This window comes from Plectropomus leopardus, chromosome 18, assembly GCF_026936395.1.
Source record: "Plectropomus leopardus strain MGB_pleo_1.0 chromosome 18, ASM2693639v1, whole genome shotgun sequence".
In the NCBI taxonomy this organism is placed as follows: Eukaryota; Metazoa; Chordata; class Actinopteri; order Perciformes; family Serranidae; genus Plectropomus; species Plectropomus leopardus.
In genome coordinates, this window is record NC_142193.1 from 27,713,385 (window position 1) to 27,738,261 (window position 24,877).

The 24,877-nt window shown below is 37.7% G+C and overlaps 3 protein-coding genes and 1 non-coding gene across 4 annotated transcripts; 1 reads left to right on the forward strand and 3 right to left on the reverse strand.

Annotated features, from left to right (window-relative positions):
* Nucleotides 1–29: 29 nt before the first annotated feature.
* plbd1a (phospholipase B domain containing 1a) lies at nt 30–10,570 on the reverse strand. Its single transcript, XM_042504840.2, has 11 exons — nt 10,394–10,570; nt 8,577–8,799; nt 6,956–7,039; nt 6,445–6,586; nt 4,377–4,517; nt 3,804–3,948; nt 3,174–3,374; nt 2,299–2,439; nt 2,014–2,199; nt 1,005–1,111; nt 30–886 (listed from the first exon to the last, which is right to left on the reverse strand). The coding sequence occupies exons 1-11, from the start codon at nt 10,461–10,463 to the stop codon at nt 710–712; spliced, it is 1,617 nt and encodes a 538-aa protein (XP_042360774.2). The 5' UTR covers nt 10,464–10,570; the 3' UTR covers nt 30–709.
* Nucleotides 10,571–10,760: 190 nt separating this feature from the next.
* Nucleotides 10,761–10,833, reverse strand: trnar-ccu (transfer RNA arginine (anticodon CCU)). The gene has a single exon. It is a non-coding gene; the product is annotated as a tRNA-Arg (tRNA).
* A 746-nt stretch (nt 10,834–11,579) lies between these two features.
* pick1 (protein interacting with prkca 1) lies at nt 11,580–20,021 on the reverse strand. The gene is made up of 13 exons (XM_042504841.2): nt 19,881–20,021; nt 19,281–19,354; nt 18,723–18,834; nt 18,471–18,599; nt 16,980–17,046; nt 16,772–16,861; nt 16,498–16,551; nt 16,063–16,125; nt 15,776–15,909; nt 15,075–15,167; nt 14,921–14,971; nt 14,675–14,819; nt 11,580–14,244 (listed from the first exon to the last, which is right to left on the reverse strand). The coding sequence occupies exons 2-13, from the start codon at nt 19,319–19,321 to the stop codon at nt 13,982–13,984; spliced, it is 1,242 nt and encodes a 413-aa protein (XP_042360775.1). The 5' UTR covers nt 19,322–19,354; nt 19,881–20,021; the 3' UTR covers nt 11,580–13,981.
* Nucleotides 18,489–23,517, forward strand: LOC121938113 (galectin-2-like). Its single transcript, XM_088069411.1, has 5 exons — nt 18,489–18,628; nt 22,191–22,250; nt 22,390–22,469; nt 22,901–23,072; nt 23,199–23,517. The coding sequence occupies exons 2-5, from the start codon at nt 22,242–22,244 to the stop codon at nt 23,343–23,345; spliced, it is 408 nt and encodes a 135-aa protein (XP_087925537.1). The 5' UTR covers nt 18,489–18,628; nt 22,191–22,241; the 3' UTR covers nt 23,346–23,517.
* The last annotated feature ends 1,360 nt before the right edge of the window (nt 23,518–24,877 follow it).

Sequence of the window (24,877 nt, forward strand, 5' to 3'; positions counted from 1 at the left end):
AAAAGACAAGAACAAAAACAAAACATGACTGTGCCTGCACAACTGTAAAACTTTAATAAACAATCAACACATAACATGTTGCAGCGATACAGATGTGCAGCATTTCACATCATTTTACATAAGAAACATAGGCTTATATAAAAATACAAACCTGAGATATTTTCATTTTGCACAGTATAAGAAATAGATGCACATAAATCACAGCACTAGGAAAGATCAACAGCCCTGAGTTTAACATTGCACTGATTTCATTCACCACTGAAATTATAGCGTTTTGCATGTATGAGGACATTCAAGCATTTAAAAAAGGATTAAAGACGGCATGGACACTGATATAGTGCATCGATTCTGCATTTTTTAAAGCTAATCTCAGTGTTCAAGGCACAAATGGCTGTACGTATAAAAAACTGTAATGATTTCTGCTGTACGTCAAATTAAATCATACATGAGACATGTACACGTTAAAAAACTGAATTAAAATCTGATTGGCAGCTTGACATTGTGCATTGAATCAGAAGGAAGGAAATACTGTTGCTAACAAAATTTAAAACCTTAAAAAGAAAGCAGTTGTTGGTGGGACGCAATTCTGAAGTAATAATTAAAATAAAAATCATCAGCGTGCAAACAGATGTCTGAACCACAAAAAGAAACAGCAGATCGCACCTTTGTTACTCTGAAAGCGTCAAATGCACACACACACACACACACCTCAGGGCTTGAAGAGAAGAGGCTTCATTTTGATGAAGGTGAAGTTGTAGTACGGCGGCAGACCCTGGTGGCCGATGCTGCTGAATTGATCCCAAAAGAACGGCGGGAGTCCATCCTGTGTCGTTGGCCCGTTTACCGCCTCCGCACGGAAGTCCCCAGCCATGTGGAAATCTGTCACCTAGACGAGGAACAACACAGGGACTAGAGTAAATCTGAGCTGAAAGGCATTTGGTTTTGCACAACCTAAGTGACCTCTATTGCTGTATTGCAAGATCACCGTGGTGACAGGGCATTACCTTAGTGTCATAGCAACCTCCTGGTGAAGGCCTTTCTGCTCTCAGGTCGTTACGGCAACAGATGGTCTTGCAGGGGTCACCCTTAGAGTATGGATCATTTTTGTATTCTGAAAAAAGGCAAACAATCAAACAAAAAAATGTTATAATAAACATGTGGCCACCGGCAGATATACAAGTCCTTTTCTTTTGCCTAATAAATAATTTAAAGGGACAGTTCTTCCCCAAATCGAACACACTTATTTTCCTCTTACCTGCTATTTATCAATCTAGATTTTTTTGGTGTGACTTACCGAGTGTTGGAGATATCCGCTGTAGAGATGTCTGCCTTCTCTCCAATATAATAGAACTAGATGACGCTAAGCTTGTGATGCTTGAAGAGCAAAAAAAAAAAAGAAGAAAAAAATCAAAAAACTCGACAGCAATGTCTCTTTCCAGAAATCGCGACTTGGCTACTCAAGATAATCCACAGACCTTGTTGTGAGCAGTTTCACTATTTTTTCTACTGAATTACACACACCAACTGTGTTGTCCATCAGAAGGAAGCATGCATCTACTCATGGATGTGCGACTCTTGACAGAGTGAGATGAAAACATTAATGGTGCCCTCCTCAGCTAAGCTGTAATGTCTGCTTGCTCCGTGGTGCAACATGAGCTAGCGATAGATGCACGCCTCCTTCTGTGAGGTGATACAGTTGACGGGTGGAGTTTGTGCAGTCTATTTCCATTATATTCAAGAGAAGGCAAATATCTCTGTGGCTGATATCTCCAATGCTGTTTAGTGATATGCGACGCAAACATGTTAACATCCTGGCAGAGCCCAGTCAGTGAGTTAAAATAGAGATCACTGATCGTTGTGACACTAACTGCAGAAATTGCGGGACTTTCATTGTGTGGGAGAAAACTGAAATATTAAATGCAGAATAAAAAGAAATGCAGGTTTTTGTTGATATCATGAAACAGCTGAATATGAGTCATTAAAAATTAAACACAATGAGACTGAGCACCACACCATTAAACCTCATGATGTGCTTCAGGGAGTCCAGGTCCTTGACACTGGCCTGATCACGGCGGAAGATCTTGGCTCTTGGACAAAGATCATAGGAGAAGTCCTCTCCATACTCCTCCCACATTTCGTTGTAACCACTCAGCTTGTAGATCTTCTGGTGGAAGGGGACATTGTAGGATGGCCAGTAACCTGTGGTAAACAGAGGCAGTAGGCAAGATAGTCTTTGAAAAAAAGTCCAAATAAAGCCAATTGGGTAGAAATCAAATTTAATTTTAATTTTGTCGTTACCTCTGCGCAGAGCCTGTGTCTGGTCGGAGTACTCCACCAGTCCAGGGATCTGCTCCACCACAGTCAGAGCACCGTCATCTACACTGTGTCCCAGCTTTATTTTGCTCCTGTCCAACACCATGTACTGGTTGTTGTATGTACCTACACAAGCAGAGCCAGAGATATTTTATTCCAGGCATGCTAGTAGCAGCTAATGCTGCTGAAAACTTTGAAAAGACTTAAATCTGACCCCCTCTCATATCTAAAGACAACGTGAGTTTTTAGTCACACACTAGGCTTTTGCAAAGAATCGGGATCATGGAGGGACACTATTTGCAAGACTACAAATAGGTTCCTTTTGTGATGATTTTCCATCCTGCTCCTGGTGGAAAATATAAAACCCACTCCCTTAAAGAAATGATACATTGTAAGTCTGATATATTAACAATTCCTTAGGAGTTCACAAAAACAAATATCTCTAGAAACACAAGATAAAATAAGTACTCATTGATGGATCAGATATACACCTAATTTAAAGAATCTTGTTCAGTCCACATCGCCACCACTTTCAAGTCAAGTAAATTTTATTTATAAAGCCCATTTTCACAAATCACAATTTGTCTCAGAGGGCTTTACAACATACAACATCCCCCTGGGTTTAGACCTTCACATCGAAGGGAAAAACTCCCCCCAAAATACCCTATAACGTCCTTTTCCACAATACAAGAGAACCAAAGCTTCTCCTTGTTTTTGTGCCTCCTCGGATGAGGCGCTCACGTCTGTCTAAAATGAATCACTGATTTATGTCAAACTTGCATGTTTCTTCATGTTACAGCTGTCTCTTAAACGTATTTGTAACTGCGCTTAAAGCTTTACAAATATATATGATCACTCACCAGAGTTGTGCATAGAGAAGGTTTTGGCCCACTCTTCTCCAGTATGTGCCAAACTGTTAGCCAGCCTGACCCTCTGCCATGCCAGCAGGCTGTTGGGTGTGATTGTGTCAAAAAGGGAGGAGTTGAAGACATTGTTGGTGGTCTGGGTCATCATCAGACCGCTGCCCAAGAGGTAGAAGTCATCCAGAGACACCAAGAAACCTGAAGAGAAGGATAAGCTGGGAACATTTCGGACAGTTCTCACAACAGAAGCCACATTCAACCATATTTCATCCAAACGCTGATATCATCAAAAATGTTTGTGTGTGTAACTGTGAGTGTTTGTTGTAGGAGATTAGAAGAGATAAATAAACCTGCAGGTGTCAAACCTTTGCACATAGAAGCAGAAAATCACATGGAATAAGACTATAAGTGTCAAGGAAAGAAGCTAAGAGAGCCAACACTTATGATAAAAAGTGTATAAAAGCTGATCATTAGCTACTATGGTGGTGTGCTGCTCATGGACTCTTGATGTGATGAAAAAACCACTCACTGTAAATCTCTGTTTTTGAGAAATAAAATTTCACCTCTGACCTTGTTCCCTTTGAACAATTATTTTTATGGGGAATTCTTGTTTTCTCCTGTACATACCAGGGTAGCTGCTGAAGGACAGTTTCCCAGTGGCCGTGTTGGGCTCAGTGATGTGGAAATCCCAGTGTTTGTAGATCCGCATTGTAGCAGCATACGTGTACCAGCTAGAGTGGGCAAACAGAAGGTTCTCAAAGCCAGGAAGCATCTGAGGAGGAGGACAGAAAACAGTGAACTGGAGTTGGACTCCACAACTGATAGGGTTTTCCTGTGTCAGCAGAATGACTGGAATTTGTGTCAGTATAAATTGGATTTTGACACAGGACTTTAGCACCATTCTTCATGCAATGACCCAATTTAAGGTCAGCGGTAAAGAGGCAGGGCATCATTTTTTTCATTTTGCCAGTGCATGTATTTACACAAGAAAAGTATTTTTTAAATTGGTAGTAGCTTGTTTTTCTCATTTTGCATGCTTACATAAATAAGCTGACCAAAGCTGATTATGCTTTACTAAACATATTTTGCAGGCAGGAGCTTTGAAGTAAAGTAACGTAACACTGTCCGTATGTGTTACTGTGTGCATTCCTTGTGTAGAGTATGTAATAAGCCTTACTGGAACATGTTTTGATCTCTGACCTTGATGAGAGCAGAGCAGTGTCCCATCCCTGGAAGTTTGAGGTCTCTGAGCGGAGGATTGGAGGTGGGGCCCAGTGTTGGGATCAGATCCAGCAGGTCTCCCACTGCATTCAGGAACTGGACTGCATACAGCGACAGCGGCTGTGGGAAGGACACCAGATAAACAGCTGTTACTCAGCAAATTATTATGAACAGTAGTGTTGCTTTTATAGTCAGTTAGCCACAAATGCAAAATATAAATCCCTTTAATGAGCTTAAAATTATTGAAATAGTGTGCTGTTTTAAGACTTTTTATCACCTCCACTTTAACTTAATGTTCCAAAAAGAATCTCTTTTTGGTGCTAAATGCAAATGAAACAATGGTTTGTTTGGTATTAAGGCAATATAGAAATGATAAGATGAGATAGATAAGAAAGAACTTCATTTACTCCGAAGGAAATTCCTGTGCAGCATTTGCAATATAACATTAGAGGAGTGCAGATACAAAGTGTGCAATATACAAGGACTAAAGCAATTAAGCAGAATAAAAAGCATCTGTATAGAAAATATTAAATAAAATATACAGCAATTATTAACTTAATATAAAACCAGATAACAGTAAAGTGCAATATAGAAGACCTGCCTAACAATAAGGTTGAAAATCTAAAAACTAGCAGTGAGGTGCAAACAGTCGTGAACAAAAGGGTGCAAACCAATATATGCAATACGGTACACTTGAGTGTCTGTAACATTGGCAGTTTTACTGATAGTAATATTGGTGGTTTTGTCTTGTACATGGAGTGGATCCTAATCTTTGGAACATATGCATGCACTTAAGATCTACAAAGCTTAAATAAGGCATATCATCAAATACCCTTTTAGATTTAAGAATGAAAAAAAGTGATATATCATCACGAGTTTCGTTTGCATTGGAGGTTCCTCATTTTAAAAAAGAACTTGGCAGAGCAGTAGTCAAAGCCATGCACCAGTCAGAGGCTATGAACATCATAAGGATCTCAAAGTGGAATTTCCTTTTTGTGTTAAAAGAGTAATATTAAGATTAATTTATTGATCAGGAAGCTTTTGTGTCTATGTATGTGTACACTGTAAATCTGAATTCAACCAGTAGCAGTTGTTTATTCTGAGTTTTTTTCCCCATTAATTTCCACACTTCATTTTTTTCTCATTGTAGAGAAGATATCCAACAGGGCTTCCATACATGTAAAAAAAAGCCTGTGTCAGTGTGTAACTTCGGCATTTTCAACCTGAACCCTATTTCTCCACTTTTTTTTAATGTCTAACTGACTAATGGGAGCAACATTTTTAATGGTCCAGTACTGAGCAAGACACGCTGCAATGTAATCCCTGCAGGCAGTTATGTACTGTAAATTTACATCCGCTTAAAGTGTTTGTTTTGGCCACTGATGTTAAAGAGTGTTATCACTAATGTCTTATAACATTATGGAAAGGATCCCTATAGAGACAGACTTTTTTGTTTAAGAATAAAATCCTTTTTCTTTAACCAGAAACAGCCACAACATTGCCAAACCCACCTACCAGATTTACATAAGCAGCAATTTTAGCGTGTATAGAACCAGCTTTTTTTCCACATATAAGTGGATAAATTAAGGGTTTATATCAAACAAACCAGAGTTGGTGATAGTTGGAACAGAGTAAAGACGAGACAAGATGTTTTCTTAGTTTAATTTTTTCCCGTTGGCTTTAAATGAAGTGTTTTCCGATGATAAAATTACTGTATTTTAAAGGGAGTTAGATGGGTTTGGGAATAGCAATTTCAGGGCTGTTTCACGTTGAACAAAACAGATCTTACTCTTCAATAAAAAAAAGTCTATCTCTGTAAGGATCATTTCCATAATGTTATCAGACACTCAGAATGTCAATCGGAGCATGTCACGGGTAAAAATAAGCACTTTTAGTGGACACCAACTGATAGTTGTCGACTGCAAATTGCTAAATACTGGATCTGAAAAAAATGTCCTGATAAGTCTCTTAGAAATGGAGAAAAGGGTGCAGGTTAAAAAAATGCTAAAATTACCCTTTTAAATGCAATGATAAAATAATGTTAGACCTTTTTCCCTTGTTTCTTGGCCCAGTCTGCGACTCCTGCTTGCAGTCCGTCCATCTGAGCCACAATAAAGCCTGCATGTTTCCACAGAGGATCAGAGCTCTTGCTCAGTTTCACCTGCTCTCTGGTCCATGAGTCCTGCTTTCTACAAGTTGAAGGGTGACATATGCAGTTTACAGTTATCATTATTCTTCATAATAATTCACTGTTAAACAATCAAAAGCTCTGCAGACGTGTGATCCAAACATAACAAACTGACCTGAACTGAGGAATCATGCATGGAGAGAAATAAGATATCCTGAGTCCACTAAAACCTTTCAAATATTGCACTTCAAAATAAAAAAAATCCAGAGATTTTGAAATTGAGATTTGGTAAATATCAGCTCAAGTTAAAGTGAACAACAACAAGAAGAGGATATGAAAGATGATGACTCTGTGACTCAGTGTGTGTGTATTTGACTACGGTGCTGCTTCTGTGGTTTTAATTTTTAAAAGGAAAAGAGAACAGACTCACGCCATGAAACTCTGAACCAGAACATCCACCTTGGGGTCGGAGATCAGTTGCGGATACATGTTGGCGTAGTGGTCCATCATCTGCCTGGGGAGGAGGAGTTTAGAGTTTAGATTAGTGTTAGATGTCCACCTCAGTGGAAAGTTGTCTTTGCCTTCCCTTAAACACACCCAAGGTACACACAAACACACAGCATACACCATTAAATAGATAAACCGTCACACGGCTGTATGCCTTCACGCAGCAGTCAAATTGCAGTTACAGTTTACATCTCTCCAGCAGCATAGAGGAACTATAAAAACACAATTTCAAGGTGAGTAGCCAAGGTTCTTGAGTTATAGGCCAAAAGAGGTTTAATGAGGTCACCATGACCTTGACTTTCGACCTTCAACCATTAGATTTAAATCAATTAATTCCTGAATTCAGCTGGACATTTGTGCCAAATTTGAGGAAACTACCTCAAGGCAATCTTCAGATATTGCTTTGTGAACATGAGATGAATGCAAGGTCACTGTGACCTTGACCTTTGAACACAAAATTCTGATGAGCTCATTGTTTAGTTTGTGTCAAATTTGAAAAAAATTCCTCAAGGTGTTTTTGAGTTATCGAGTTCACAAGAATGAGACATATGCAAGGTCACCATGACCTTGACCTTTGACAAAATCTAATTAGCTCATCCTTGTATCTACTTGAATGTTTAAATTTAAGTTTGAGTTGACTTTTGAGATATTGTGTTCACACAAATGAGACAGACAAGGTCACAGGAACCTTGACCTTTGACCACCACAATCTAACCAGCAAATCGTTGCACTCAAGTGAATGTTTGTGTCAGATTTGAAGGAATTCCCATGAGGCATATTTAAGATATTGCGTTCACAGTATGTGTTGGACATAAGCACATACAGACGTATATACGGAAAATACCAAAACATTATGCCTCTGGCCTTGTCTATCGCCTGTATGGATGAATAAGGACGCACAATAAGTCTTATAACTAGTTGGCAATGGCAACCAATGGCAAATATATTGCTGAGTTGTTTCTGTGACTTGCCAGTCCCCTTCCCTGCAATGTTGACCATCTTTAAGAGATTGTTTTTGCCCTTTGCACTCAGGATGCCATACCATGCCTAAATGATACAATGCTTTCAACCAGGCTTCTGTAAAAACAGACGCTGATTGTCTCTCTTAAAAATGTTCTTCGAATTTTCATTAACAATTAGGGTTTGTTCAATAATTGTGTCCAAGTACTTAAAATGTCCCACTTTTTCTACAGACATTGATTGTGTGTGTAATATAAGAGTATGTGAGAATACTTAAAGAATGTAGTCAGGATAACAAAAATACAGCTTTAAATAATAATAAAACAAAGTGTTTGATGATGTTTGATGATGTTTTGATTTAAAATTTTGTAATACACATTGAAGGAGGCTGTTACAGATGGTGTCAAAGGTCAAATCTTATTATCTCTATTGAGTTTCTCATCAGACTCACACTGTCAAACCAACCACCAATTTGATTTCTGATATTTGTTTTGTTTTGATTATCAGATATTTGCATGAACATGCCAACACAGACAAAATTGAACTCATTAGGACTCAACAGCGAACACACTGATGACACTTACTGGGCAGTGAGGAAGCCCTCGAGGTAGCCGGCCAGGAAGAAAGTCACCTCGTCATCTTCAGGGGTCTTTCCATAGCCAGCACGGATCTCTAGGATACTCCAGCCTGTGGTGGACAGGGTATCATTCAGATACCCGTATGCATCTCCCCCCGTCTCCAGCACGCCTTCTTTCAGCAGGACCATCTTGTGTGCTGCGTCCCAGTACACCGTGGCTGCTGTCATCTCTGAGAAGAAACAGCACTGCAGTAAGAGGATGTAAACAAAACAAAATGGCTATATGTGGACTGAAGGCTGTAAAAACAATAAAGTTGGGGGACATTGTCCCCTAGAACAGGGGAGACCAGAGATGGTTGGCTCGCTCTCTTACGTATTTCACAAGCAGAACTTAAGTTAGAATATTTTAACCAGCAGCAAATAAAAGGTTATGGTCTCAGCTATAAAAAACATTACCTTTAGTCCATAGATCACTTTTTTTTACTTTTAATACTATAAAACTGAAAGTTTCCCACACTAAAAAGTTTTTAAATGTTTTAACAAAGTAGATGAGGACAGGTCCATAAAGCAAACATTTTGATGTTACATATATGTTTCTGTGACTGTTTAACCCTTTAAAGCCTGTGCAAATAGACTTGAATTCTTTTAAAAACATGGGAAGTAGGCAATGAGCAACGTGAGAAGAAATGACCCCAAATTAGCAGGTTTAAGCAGCTTTTTGCTTTTTTCCCCTTGATATTTTACCTAGCCTTTTTTCAAATAATTTTCTAAATCTTTTGATTTCTTGCAATTTGTGGAATATTTCTAAAAAAGTTGCACATTGCCTTTTCCCCTCATGTTTTTTGAAAGAAATCAAATCAGTTTTCTCAGGGTTTGATGGTTTGAATACTGGTGAAAGGTATCTGTAAGCAGCACAAAAAAGTGATTTTGCTCCAGGTTTAACCCTTTGGAACTGAGTATAATAAATACATAAATAAAATAATAGAAATACATTTAAAACATTTTTTTTAACGTACTATGAGATAATTAAGAAATACTACTACTACTACTACTAAAAATAACTAACAAATAACAATAATAATAGTTTTCTAGTCATTTTTCTTTATTCTTTATTATTATTAATTATAATTTCGGTCCCTCTTTCTCTTCAAAAACTAATTTTCAGGTCATTTTCTTGTCACTTTTTACTAACTTTTTGCAATTTGTGACACATGTCTTGCCAAGTTGCTCACTGTATTTTGAAAAAAAGGCTTAAATGCTTGTGAAAGGCGTCTTGATGCAGCATAATTAAATACATGTAAATCTAACTATCAACTAATACTGATATTTCATTTCAAAACTACACTCAAGGTATGATTGCATATTCGTGCATCTTTAATGAGCATTGCATTTTTAAAGTTGTTTTTTTAAAGCTTAAGTGACAGATGACATCTAAGGCGTCACAAGACTAGATATGCCATTCACTAAAAATATCCCACCCGTGCATGTCTGAACTTCTTCTGTATTTCTTCATTCTGTTTTACCTTACGTTAACATGGATTAAGGCATATGATCGAAACTGAAAGCCAAAACTAAAACATTTCAGTGACAGGAGCACCTCGTGAGTTGGGGGATTACCCTGTATATCAGTGAGGAACTCAAGCGGTCATCTCCGACACACCTTAAATCACAACAGCTGAGAGAGACTGTGGGTAAAATTAATACATATACATGCATGCATGCGTGCAGCCAGTGGGTATTTGTTGAGTTTTGAAAAAAAAAGAGCCATTAGATCCTTCAAAACAACCACTCGCTCGTAAATTCACATAAGCACGACCCACTTACTGTCATCAGAGGCGAAGGTCGCAGCCACAGTGCATAAGAGACATACAAAAAGCCTATTTACTAAAAGCATGGCTGTGGAAATGTCGTTAAAAGCTAAACTAACTGCAGAGCAGGTCGGTGAGACGTGCTTCCAGCAAGGAGGAAACCAGTTTTGTGGCGAAAGGAAAGTCCGATGTAACCTGAGTGTAAGAGGAGTGGAGCGTGTCCTGATTGGCTGCAAGCCTGAGGGAAAAGGGAACAACGTGCCATTTCACCAGAAGAGCTGTGCTGCAAAAATGTCACAACCTTAGCAAAAATACGTCTAGATCGAATTAACCAGGTTTGTTTTTTGTCAGTGTTTAGACAAATAATGGAAGCAAAACAGGTTCACCCCAGATGGGACTCGAACCCACAATCCCTGGCTTAGGAGGCCAGTGCCTTATCCATTAGGCCACTGGGGCTGTACAAATGCCTATCGGTATCACGTGACTTTTTATAGTTTACCACGTGAAATAATCGTTACCGAAAATTAATATTTCATCAGTGTGATCGGAGAAAAGTGGTGGAAGTATGCAGCTCCTTTATTTTATTAAAACGACTAATAAAAATAGTAAAGCTAAATAAGTATGGCGAATTTTTTTGTAATGTACCCGATGCAGAAATATCTGAACAAACAAACAAAAAACACAACAAATCTTTGAAATTATTAAAACAAAATGTAAAAGAAATGATTATTAAAATAATTGCCAATTTTCTGTCAATATGCTAGTATCAATTAATCAAAAAATCAATTATTTTAGCTGTACTTGTATAAACTGTCAGATAATTAAACAAATGTTTTATGCAAAAAAATAAATTAAAAAAAGTAAAGTAACTAAAGCTGTGAAATAAATATAGTGAAGTATAAAATTCCCCCTGAAATGTAGTGGCATAAAAGTAGAAAGTGGCATGAAAATAAGAAATTCCAGTAAAGTTCCTCAAATTTGTACTCAAGTAAATGTAGTTAGTTACATTCCACCACTGTTGTGCAACTATATCGTATTATTTAGTTTTATTTTAGTTTCAAGGACAGTTCATTAATGCAGTAGATGAAACAATGCAGAACCTTGCTTGCTAAAGGAAAAACAAGATAATTTTTTTCATCTAATCTAACAATAACTGAAAAAAGACAACTATAATGTCCCTGTAAATATGAAAAAGACTTGAGTTAGCATTATTCTCATTTTATTAATGGTACAAAATAACTGTTAAGTCATTTTAAGGTACACAAGTTCATTTAAGTCCAATTAGGCAAAACAGATCTGAGAAAGACAAAATAACATACAGTATATCCTTTTGATTCATTACATTCCAGTTATTTTTTAGAAAAAAACTGTAGTTAAAAAAAAAAAACAGAAGTAAATGACTTTAATTCAGCACTGGAACTACAGTGCACAGGTGCTGACTGCAGGACAGTGTTTTCTGATGTGATGCTGCCCCCAAGTGTTCCCGAGAGTAAGTCTTAAAAAATGCACAAATTATCTTATTCCCCTGAAGGCAATGACAGACAACAGAGGGCCACATTAGTAATTATATATACTATAATATAGAATAGATTTTTCTCATGAAAATTTGTATATATAAATAAACCTTGACAAAAAGAATAAAGGGGAAATGACAAGAAAGTTATAATATTACAGTTTTTATAGCCTTTCCCTTTGTACGTATTTACATGTACTGTTTGTCTGCATTTTATAAATCCATTTTCACACAGTGGTAAAGCTCTGTGACTATTAAGGGGCACTGCTGAAATGAAATATATATGGTATTGAGAAGAAGTGAGCACTGCAGGTGTGCTACAAAAGAGATTAAAAAAAACCCTTTAACTCAAAGAGTGCAATATGAGTTGGTGAAACAGATTAAATGACATAAAAATAAAAACCAAAACTTTGGTTGTAAAGCTTTTTCAACTTGGACACTTGCAAATACAAGCTCCCCTTTGTGAAACAACTCAAAATGTCAAAACCCCCATAGAAACAAGGACTGTAACAGCTGCACTTAAACTCTTCATGTAGGAACAGAATTATTTCTGAGTCAGTCATCTTCAACCACACTATCGAGTGTAACTTGCAATTTGTTGGTAAAGCTATGAAGAAAATATCGCTTTTCAAGGTCCGGTGTGAGAGATTTAGGAGGATTTAGGGGAAACTACCAGTGAGGATTGCAGATTGCAGCTAGATGAATATTCTCCCTTTTAGGATTCCTTCAGTGTTCATTATTCAGGAGGTTTTTTACCGGGAGCAGAATTATCTGCAGAGTATCTTCTTTTCCAAAATAAACACTGATTCAAATAGATAAAACTATTCAATGAAGTTTCATGTGACAAATCAGAGTTTCTTCAAATCTGTTTGGCATGTTGCAGATAGGCCATTAGTCTGACACCTGCTGATGTGTGCTCACCTTTTTTCTCTGAGAATTTTAGATCCAGATGTTTCGCAGGTTTATACCGGGAGCTGAAATATCCGCAGAGATCTCTTTGTCTTTAAAACAAACAGAGACAGTGATTTAAACCAGTGAAAACACTGAATAAAGCAGTTTCATGAAAAAAAAAACCATCTGCTTTCTTCTTCTGCTCGTCGTGAAGCTTCTGCTAACTACAGTAGCGACATGAAAACGCGAATGGTCCCATCTAGAAGTTTGGTTTGTCCATTCTGGGCCACTGTAGAAACATAGCAGTGCAACATGGCAATCTCTGTGGATGAGGACCTGCTCCCCATGTAGATATACACAGCTCATTCCAAGGTAACCAAAAAACGATTATTTTCAGGTGATTGTACACTAAAGAAAACATACTTATTATATCATATTCCTTCTCTACCCAATATATCAACCTTCATCCTACACACCGAACCTTTAACATTTACCACAACATATCCTTCTAGGTAGCTAAATAAAGTTAAAATATGACAAGTTTGCAGTAAAGAAAAAAAGCAAAATAAAAATGTCAATATAACTTTAACAATCCACAATATGCACATAAACACTCACCGCAGAACCATTTCACTTTACAAAGAGCTAAGAAGGCACGCCTCATATGCATATAAATCCTGCTCTGCCACATTAAAACCTCTAGAGCAGTCAGATTAAAGCAAAATTGCTTCTGTTAGATGTGTCCCTCTCAAAGTCATTAAACAGTGACCTTACGTGTGGCGGACAGTCACGTCAAAAAGCAGGAGGCTGTTTTCAGAGAGAAAGTTGACGGTCAGGAGTTGCTATGGTAAAATAAAAACAAAGCTGTTGATTTGAGAGAATCCCAGAAAAAAAAACACCACCGAAACACCAGTACAGCATTAAATTATAGCAGCAATTTTCAGTAGTATTCACCTTTGTGATGATAGTGTTATCGATTTCAGCCGCGATACTCCGCTGCAAAGATCACCGCTTAGTGAGTGCACTGACGTTAAATGCAAGTGAAGAACAGTGAAGTCAGAGGAGTGAACTTCGTCTCCACATTAACAGCACACACTCACACACACACTCACACTCACACTCACACACACACACACACACACACACACACACACACACACACTCACTCACTCACTCACTCACTCACTCACTCACTCACTCTTATTCATCATCGATCAGTTTCTCAGCGCCGTTCTCTGCTTGTCTCCCTGCGCTGCTCCCTCCCTCCTCTCCGCCTCCTCCCTCCTCTTCCTCCTCCTCGTCTCCGGTGTAAGAGAACGACTGGCCACCGTAGTTGATCATGGTGCGGGAAAGGTCCACTTCGATGGGGAAGACATCTGCCTCCTTGAGGACGGCGTAGCACTCGTCGTAGTAATGTGACATGCCTGAGACGAAGCGCTGCAGCTGGAACACGATGTCCTGGACTGCAGGTGAAGAGAGGAGGGAAAAGAGTGGACTGTCTATTTTAATAAACTTTGTGACAGGTAAGATAAATCGCACATGGCAAATAACTTTTGACCAAAACAATCTAATCAGTACATCTTTGAGTTCAAGTGGACGTTCCTGCCAAATTTGAAGAAATTCCCTCCAGGCGTTCCTGAGATGTGTTCATGAGGAGACAGACGTGAGGTTACAGTGGCCTCGGACCACCAAAATCGAATCAATTCATCCCTGATTCCAGTTGGATGTTATAGCCGTTGTGCTGTTTGTGGAAAATTTCCTCAAGTTGTTCCTTTTTTATTATTATTTTTTGTCTTTTTTGACAGGGCAGCTCAGATAGACAGGAGACATGGGAGAGAGACGGGGGATGACAGGCAGGAACTGAGCCTGAGACAAACGACAGAAACAACTTACCATGTTTCTGATCCAGCAGCTCTATTTTCTCCAAGACATCCTTCCTCATTTTGGCGAAGCGGGCACGAGCCTCCTGCCGACACCGCAGCACCAAACGGTACTCATAGTTACCGGTGCTGACACGGTACAGGGGCTCTCCCATGGCCTGAAGGAAGAAAAACATTAATCGCTGCTTCTGATAATACGACCACAAGAATCCTTCTATTTTTCCATTGGAAACCTGTAAATCTTGGTTTGACTACTCACAATACTGCTGTATTCTTCATCATCCATTTCCTTCACCTTCAGGCAGTACGACTGAAACACACAAGGAATTCCTGCTGTTTCTCTGTTTTCTGATTTACAAGGGAAGAAACTACGCTGCACTAAAACCAAAAGGCACCGAGCGCTGTTGTCTTACCAGATATTCAAACTTTACGTCCAGGTACTTGCGGATGGTGAGCTTCGTGTCTGGTATGGCCTTATGAAGGTATGTGTTCAGGTCGTGGAGCATCTGAAAAACAGGAAATGATGGATGAGAGGTTTGATATGGAGTCAGACAAACCATACAGTCATATCGTGAGATCCACACACGACAAGAGGCACAATAAAACAGAGCTGTGTTGGATTTACTCCAGACAGTTTAAAGGGTAAATTCTGTATCTTTCAACCTGGGAAATGGAAATGGCGATTTCAGGGCTGTGTCTAGATAAACCAAAAGGGTTTTTTTCTTCAAAAAAAAGCTTCCCTGTAGGCATTACTTCCATAATGTGAGAATAATAATCTGATCACGTCAGTGGCAGAAACAAGCACTTTCAGTTGATGTAAAGTCACGGTGCCCAAACACCCCAAGTGGTTACACTGCAGCCTGTTTTATGGCTGTTGGCTGCAGCTCTCTCTCAATACTGAACCAGTTTTAAAAAACTGTTGTTTATATAAGTAATTTAGTCACAGAAACATGGGATAATAGAATCCAGGTTGAAAAATATAAAACTTACTCTTTAACAAACAAGTGTGTGTTTTGTACTTGTCTTAAAAAAACATTTTAAAAATCTCTTTTAGAGGTCTGAGTTTTATGAAGCACAGCGAGTGCTTCAAAGTCAAACTGTAATCTGTACTTACAGGTTTGATGGTCTTTAGCAGCTGAATACCGTATTTCTCAATGTTGCGGTGAGCATCAGCAAACTTCACAAAAGCCTCGCTGGCTGCAGCCTGGGGCTCTCTCACCCCGATGACAGAAAAAACATCGCCAAACGCTGGAGAGAAAACGTTCAAACAACAATCAGAAACATTAAACATTATGATCTATCTTGTGTCTTCCTTTTCATGCTAGTCAATGAAGAGGTAAAAAAAATGTGCACCAAGGCTATTAAGTAATACTTTATTTATAATTTCTGATTCTGACTCACCTCTGTGAGTTTGAGAAAGCTCAAAGAAAGCTCTGAGGAGTCTCTTCGTGTGTTCCATCAGCCCTACAAGCAAACAGGAAAATAAGAGACCGATTTGGAAAAATCAGCAACGGGTGAAATGTTCCAGTAACTCACTCTGAACACAGTGTATCTGATTAAAACAGCAGATTATGTAAGGGATAATGATTCATAACTTATCGTGTTCATTTCCCAATAATGACCCACTCGCTTATTACATAGTTAATTACTAAAGGAATCAATAATGTAACAGAAAATATTCATTTAATTTTTTTTTGCTTTCGCTAGTGTCTCGAATCAGAACTCCAACCATAATAACGGTCTGTTTTTCACAGCAGCAGACTGTAGATTCCTGAACAATCAGTGCTAAAACACTTAAGTTCACTGAAGGCCAGTTTTGTAATGATTATTCTTTACCTTTGTAGAGCTCTGCAGTTTTCTCCAGCTCTTCCAGTCTTTTGACCAGACCATCTGTAAAGTTAAAGGAAGCCACATGAGTAGAGCTTTAAATCCTTGTGTTCACCGTGCCGTTATTTGCTTGCTGGGTGGCCAAGTTATGGGATTTGGACACACTAATCATGATAAACAACATAGATTAAAGACGCCGTCCATGTGTCATCAGCATGATTAACGTTCACATTCTCTATATAAATCACTAATAAAATCAGATTGCTCATATTAATAATCTCACCGTTGCATAGAATCGCTCTGCTGAGTCCGAGAGCATCTGCTGTGCCTGAGCTCATATTCTCTACCAGGCGATGTTTGACTTTTTTCAGCACTGAAACACAAAATATGTCTTTAATGCACACGCAAACAGTCCTGGATAAAAGTTACCAAACAAGTAATGCACTGAGAATTTTAATAGTGGGTATTTGTATGTCTAATGGAGGACATACCTATGTCCAGAGACTTCCCTTGTTTGGGGTCTGCCTGCAGTTTGTTGTAGTGGATTACTGCTTCTCCCTGTGAAAACATAATCAAGAGACACAAGTGAATCAACAACAAAAAATAAACAGTATATATCTCAAAGTAGACAATCTCTTGAACATTAACCCAAAAATCAGTAAAACAGCAATCAAAAACACAGAGTGTTATAAAATTAATAATGTGAAAACATTTCAACAGTTCATCTTGAAAGAAAAAACACACAAGGTAAAAAAATACAAGCTACAAAATAGTTAACGGGTGGATTAGTCCTGCAGTTCTTTAAATAAATTGAATAATCTGCCATATCTTCAAATCTTAATGAAAACTCATCAAATATGCACTGTGATTTAAGATTAACAAAAGTGAGCACAACTGGTGGCTTAGATCGTCTTGTATTAACCTTTACAACTTCAACAGCTTCATGGTGCTGAGGGTGAAATTCACGTGCACATTCATTTGCACTGAATGGCAGCAACACGATCTAATCCTGGAAATCCCACATTGCACCTCGTCTTTAATCCATCATGCAGGAAGTCATGGAATTTTTTGGGTGTGAACAATGGGCGCCAAAAACAACACAGCCACTCTGCACTGGTGACGTTATGCCAAATGCTTCGGGGCTTTTGTCCCGACCTCTGTGGAAAAGCTCAACGAGCCGGCAAAGTCCCTTTTCTCGACAGTCTCGCGGTGGGTTTGCACACATCATTAGTAAACTGTTGGACTATTTACTGATAAATCTGCAGCCACAGCAGGATACAAAAAGTGTAAGTAATATTTTATCCTTTTAAAGTTTCTATTCATGTCATATGTGCTTGATTTCTTTTTTGAGCGTCTTAAAATACACGAGTGGTGTAAGAATTAGTTAAGTGTAATGTTCAACTGTCGGTTCAACCAAAAGGACACACAGACGACTTCTCTGAATAAGTCTGCACAATCAATGCCAATGTTACTGAAACTGCAATATGGACAAATGCAACATCCAAATCACAGCAGCTGCAGGGTTTTTTTTTTGGATAAAGATAAAATATGTCACAACATATTATTATAAGGGAAGCACTGTTACGCAACAGAAATTACCCGGCCTACAAATAATATTCCACATGTAAGGAAACATGCTTGTTCAATTCAGAACCCAGCAAAAATCACCATCATTTCATTTTATTTTCAGTGGAAATAAAATGAAATTTCCACTAAAATTCCAAATTATATCTGTTAAAAAGATGAGACAAAAACAGCCACAAACAAATAATTCACATTTAGCAGGCATTTAGCTTGAATTTTTTAACTTAGTCATCAACTACTTTAATCCCTTACACAAAGGACCACATGGAATTGGCCCAAATTTAGACAAAATATCCACAGAATTGTAGAAATAGTAAGTAACAAAGCATCTGAGTGGATCCTTGTGTTCTATCTTGTCTCATCTCTGGATTATGATTGCGTTGTCAGTATTCGTGTACCTGCACAGCTTGGATCATCTTGGCCACCTCCACTTTGGTCTTTCCCTTCACTGGTTTCCCATTCACGCCTGTGATCTCATCACCTGCCGCCAGTGTCCCATCCAGAGCTGCTGGGGTGTTATCGAACACCTGAGAGACAACAGAAACATATTTAAAAGGTACCAATGAAACAGACACAATTTATTATACTTTATACTTGATCGAGATGTTCTGTTATGGATTCATAAACATGGTTAAGATCAGTTGTTCTACCTGGACAATGTAGAGACATGGACAGTACTGTGCCCCACCACCGATACTGATCCCAATAAGGTTGTTAGCATCTTTCTTCAGACACACAGTACCAGGAACCGTTGGTATCCCCCTGTTAAGGAGAAAGCATGATGCACTGAGATTTGTTGCATTTAGTCAAATCTGTTCTGGAAATTTCTAAAAAGTAAAGTATTATAGCATAATGCTCTTCAAGATTGTAAATAATTAATCAAACAATGTAATGAGTATCAAGGTCATATAAGGACATGCTCTTTTGGGGGATTTCTATAGGTATTAGACAAGTGTAATCCATGTGTGAAATTATATCAGAAATATGGACCTTCAAACAGCAGAGCTTGAATCATTTCAACAAAGAGACATTTAAAAAATAAAAATAATGATTAGAAGTGTGTGGCAAATCAGTAATTTTTTTTCTCAGTATATTTGATCCTATGTATGAATTTAAGATTTTAAAAATCCCTTGTAAAACATCCCCATCCACTGAAACACATCTGGATGGTGCAGATTATAGAAAAAGAAAACATATTTGTGACTCACAGTTTGTCCTCCTCCAATTCATAGTCCATGTCTGTGAACATTGCAGGACAGTGTCACTCCTGTCCCAGTGAAACCTGTGAGTGACCGTAACAAAACCAGTGACATAAAATTATCTTGTTAAATTCTGTTACTGTATCTCAAGATTGAATATCAACATCAAGCAGCTCTTTCAGTGTGGACTACCAATAAAACAAAAAGTGATTTAAAATGAGCTCATTCTATTTAGCTATACAGTTTCTAACAAATGGCACTGTGCCCAAATTTAAGCAGGATACTGTGAAGTTTTGCAGCTGAGCAGCAGTCAGTGAGCAGACGGTAGCTGCTGCAGCAGAGCGACCAACAGCTGGTAACTTACAGTGCATGCTAACCACCCTATGTTTGCCAGTTAAATGTCTAAATACGCATGATAGTGAAACTACATAAATCGACATGTGCGGTTAAAACAATTGCTGTAAAATATATCTCTAGTGACGGAAATCAAAAGCAGGAAAAACGCTTGCTAACGCTCGTTAGCTGCTAGCTACTGTGCGTCAGGCTACTGGCAGGTTAAATTGCAAATTTAGTTCGTTCAGAAACATTAACGCGCCGTAAAAGATTTACCTTGTTATTTGTTTTGCCCGTTCCTCATACAAAGGTCTCTTGGTGCGCATTAAAATCAAAACATCCTTTAAAAATCGCTCCGTTTAGCTGCAATTATCTTAATTTCTGGATCCACGGATAGAGCCGCTGTTTACTCTCTGATGTCACTTCCGGAAGAAAGCGGAAGTTGTTGTAAAACTATATCATAATTATTTTTTCTTGTGGTCACATTTGAAATAGACACTCTGCATTCTTAAATGGGAATAAAAATAAATATTTATTTGTATGACTGTTTGTTAAAATATACTTTATTAACAACATATATAAATCCCAAGAAAGTTTTTACGATCATGGTTTTTAAAGCCCCCCCCCCCCGTGGGGAACGGCAACACATTAAATAAGTGAAGTTAGAATCAATGCACATATCGCAGCACAATGCACTTCCGATGAATCTTTTCAAAATAAAATAGCCAAGATGTGGTCAACCGTCATGATTACCGTGAGGGCGTTGCGACGTGTAAAGATGCCTGTCATGTCAGGTGGATAAAGCATAAGATAGATTTCGGTAGTCTCGTTAACAGTTGATAAAATTATGTATAACGTTAAGCCACTAAAACTGACACAATAACATGATTGAATACGTCAGGCGGACATTAGAACCGGGGTATTGACGCCCTCTTGTGGTCGCAATGTGGAACTGCAAGAAATAATGTTGTAGTACCTCACTGTGGCCACTGGAGGGCACTAAAAACTCCAAACCATGAGCACTGCTCACCTTATTTACTCTATATTTTAGACTTGACAACATAAAATGTATTATCATTACTTTGTTATTATTATTATTATTATTATTATTATTATTATTATTATTATTATCGCATATTTTATTCAATTTTTGTTTAAGTCAGCTGTTTGTATGTCAGTCAAAGCTTTTAAAAAAGGAATAAATACATTGCCTGCGACGTATAAAGATGCCTGTCATGTCAGGTGGATAAAGCATAAGATAGGTTTCGGTAGTCTCGTTAACAGTTGATAAAATTATGTATGACGTTAAGCCACTAAAACTGACACAATAACATGACTGAATACGTCAGGCGGACATTAGAACCGGGGTATTGACGCCCTCTTGTGGTCGCAATGTGGAACTGCAACAAATAATGTTGTAGTACCTCATTATGGCCACTGGAGGGCACTAAAAACTCCAAATCATGAGCACTGCTCACCTTATTTACTCTATATTTTAGACTTGACAACATAAAATGTATTATCATTACTTTGTTATTCTTATTCTTATTCTTATTCTTATTCTTATTATTATTATCGCATATTTTATTCAATTTTTGTTTAAGTCAGCTGTTTGTATGTCAGTCAAAGCTTTTAAAAAAGGAATAAATACATTGCCTGCGACGTGTAAAGATGCCTGTCATGTCAGGTGGATAAAGCATAAGATTTCGGTAGTCTCGTTAACAGTTGATAAAATTATGTATGACGTTAAGCCACTAAAACTGACACTATAACATGACTGAATACGTCAGGTGGACATTAGAACCGGGGTATTGACGCCCTCTTGTGGTCGCAATGTGGAACTGCAAGAAATAATTTTGTAGTACCTCACTGTGGCCACTGGAGGGCACTAAAAACTCCAAACCATGAGCACTGCTCACCTCATTTACTCTATAGTTTAGACTTGACAACATAAAATGTATTATCATTACGTTGTTATTATTATCATTATTATTATCGCATATTTTATTAAATTTTTGTTTAAGTCAGCTGTTTGTATGTCAGTCAAAGCTTTTAAAAAGGGAATAAATACATTGCCACCTAAGAACTATAAGACTATATTGAATTTTGAGTGTTTTTCAGATATTTTGCTTCAAAGTTTTTGCATTCTAAAAAGCCAAATTAAATTAAAAAAAATTAAATTGAAAAGTACCTAATACACAAAATAAAAGGAAAGAGGGAAAAACTATTTGCAGTACAGCAAACCAAATTAAATCATCTAGCAATTTTTTCAGTTTTCTCAAAAGATGGTATGTGTTTAAAGTTTTATTGTTGTTTTTGTAATGTTTTTTTTAGCAATTTGTTGCAAAAGTGGCAGCCTTTACTCACATTTTGTCTTGTGATGAAGGAGTCAGTTAATCCTATTTTCAAAATGAGTTTAGCAGCAATGATTAAAAGAAGCCGTGCTTCTGCATTGAATAGGCTCCTTCATTGTCATGATGATGAATGGGTCCCATTGTTACAGTATAAAGTTATTTCACTGAATCCTTTGTGCCTCATATTATAAATAAGGTGAAAAATCACGGTCATACTACTTTTGTCTTCCAGGGCAGAACCTAGTTTCTGTGTGCCATCTTCCCAAATCTTCCATTGCCCAGCATGAGCATGGTAAGTTTAACTACTTCTTCATCTATTTCACTGTATGTATTCAGATTATGGTTTTGCACCCTGTTATTTGTTAAATAAAACTGACAAACAGTTACCTTAAAAATTGTATTTATATTGTTTGAAAACCTCTGTTTCTCAGCAACTTGAACTGGAGAATGTGCATCTGAGAGCTGGAGATCAGCTGAAAATTAAAGGGATAATTCTACATGATGCTGATAGGTGAGTCAACCAAACACATTTTAGCCTCTTAACTGAATAAAATAATATGGTTTATTAAGAAAAACATAAAAAAATAGGATTTGTGTGGTGACATTAAAATAACCGTTAAAAAGAAAGGCAATAATTTGAAAATTATTACATAACCAGGGAAAAATATCAAGAAACTATAATATTATAAATATATATCTAAAATTTGGTTATGTTTTATATTACTTTTATTTCCTATTTTCCTTTCTTATTTGCGCTAATTTCAGGTTGTCTTCTTGTAGATTTTTACTCATTTCTTGCCAATTTTGGGATAATTTCTGAAGTTACTGACCTTTTCCATGTTTTTGTCAGAAGTCAAGCCTTTTGCTTCAAAAGGGTTAATACTGATCCTGTGTGACACTCTAAACTCTGCAAATGTTGTGTATAACCTCTGATCCACTCAGGTTCCAGGTCGACCTCGGCTGTGGTGCAGACGACCTGGCACTGCACTTTAACCCTCGCTTCCAGGATGACGCTGATGGATCTGTTCTAGTTTGCAACTCAAAGATTTCTGGTCGTTGGGGGGATGAGAAACGGGAAACACACAACCCCCTTCAGAGGGGCGAAGATGTCAAGGTGAGGAAAGCAGGCTGCCATAAGTGAGGACGTGTTTGCAGTTTGGGTTTTGTTTGAGGTTCTGAGAGATCTGTCTTAGAGATTTTGTACTTTAAACAAACACACTAAGTATCTCTCCTGTTTTAGATTGTGTTTAAGCTGGCTGGCGACATGTTTGAGGTGGAGCTTCCTGATGGACAGGAAATCCAGTTTCCTAACCGGGAGAACATGGACTTCATCAGCTACATCAAAATCGCAGGCGACTTTAAACTGACCTCATTCAAGATCTGCTAAGAAATACAAACTACTGTTTGCATGCCATGTTTAACAGGTTAAGACTTTGAGTTCTGGTCAGTTATTGTCAGAAACATTAATCATTCAGACGTAGATTTTCAGTGAGTTGGAAATGTATCTTTATTTGAAAATGTCCTGTTGTGCACAAGAATATAAAGGTTTAAATTCAAAAGGCTTGTTTTCTGTCTTTGATGGTTTAATTGTGACTTAATTATATCAGTCTAATTATAAGTATAATTTACTGTAACCTGACACTGAAACAGATGAGGATATGCAGGTGCCAACAAACCCATATCTATATCATAAAACCAACTTATCAGTAGCGAGGAATTTAATTAAAAAAAGGTGTGGAGTAAATAGTCCAGTTAATGCATTAATCAAAAACAGCCCCGAAACACTCAGATCACCTACTAGCAGCAAGCTAAGGTGACTCAAACCAGACCATAGAAGATGGCTGCCACTCAATCATTTAAAACAGCAGACAAGCCCCACAAGAAAAATTAAAAATAGAAAATGGACCATTTAGGTAACAGGTCAAATAACATTAAAATCTCAAACAATGGTTGACTCCTCTATGTTTCTTTGTTTGAAAATTAGAAAAAACAAAAGCAAATTTATAAGCAAAAGAAAATGCCAAAAGAAACACTTTACAAAACAAGATAAAAAGTAATTAGAAAGTAATTATTATATAGAAACACAACCTCCCGCCCCAGTCTGATACATGCAGGTGACTGCAGTCAAGTTAAAAGAAAAAACATATTTTAAAAACATCTTTGTTCTGCTTAAGCATAATTTGTTTCTTGGCTGACGAACCTAAGCAATCACCCAAAGGTTTGGTCCCTCACCAAACATGCAGAATCTACCAAACACATGATTTTAAAAATCCCTGAACAATATGAGCTAAAACAAATAGATGGTTGTAAAAATGTACTCTTAAAAGCATGCTTTTGAACACATTTTAAAAATGAGGCCTCCCAAATCAAAGGCTGGTTTCAGCTGCTCTCTCTCAGGTGTGTCTCAGTGTGGCAAAGAAGGCCCAGGTGAGGTCCCCGCCCCCTTTTACAGACTCTGCACCTTTCCTGGCTCCAAATGCTAGACTTCCTGTTTCCTTCCATTCCACACTGTTATTACTGATTTAACTTTATCTCTCCAAAGAGTGAATCAGAGTCATGACGGATGGTTCATTATAATTGGATCATTATTATTTCTTAGGAGTTTAAATTGAAGAGCAGCTGAAAGGGAAATTAATAATTATATCTAATGATAATAGGTAAGGCTTCAGTTCTTTAAAGGGAACGCTTTAATTGATTCATGGTATAAATAATTACCCTCGGATGTGAAGAGTGCAGCTGTTTCCCTCACAGGGGAATGGTGTGTTTGTGTGTGTTATTGTGTTAAACAAAAGTGTGTTATTTAAACACTGCTGCTGATTGATTATTAACGGAGGAAGAACAGGAAACACCTCTCTTTTTGCAAACTTGCTCACAGTTTCCATACGTAGATGTGCAAAGATCCTAAAGGTTTGAAAAATA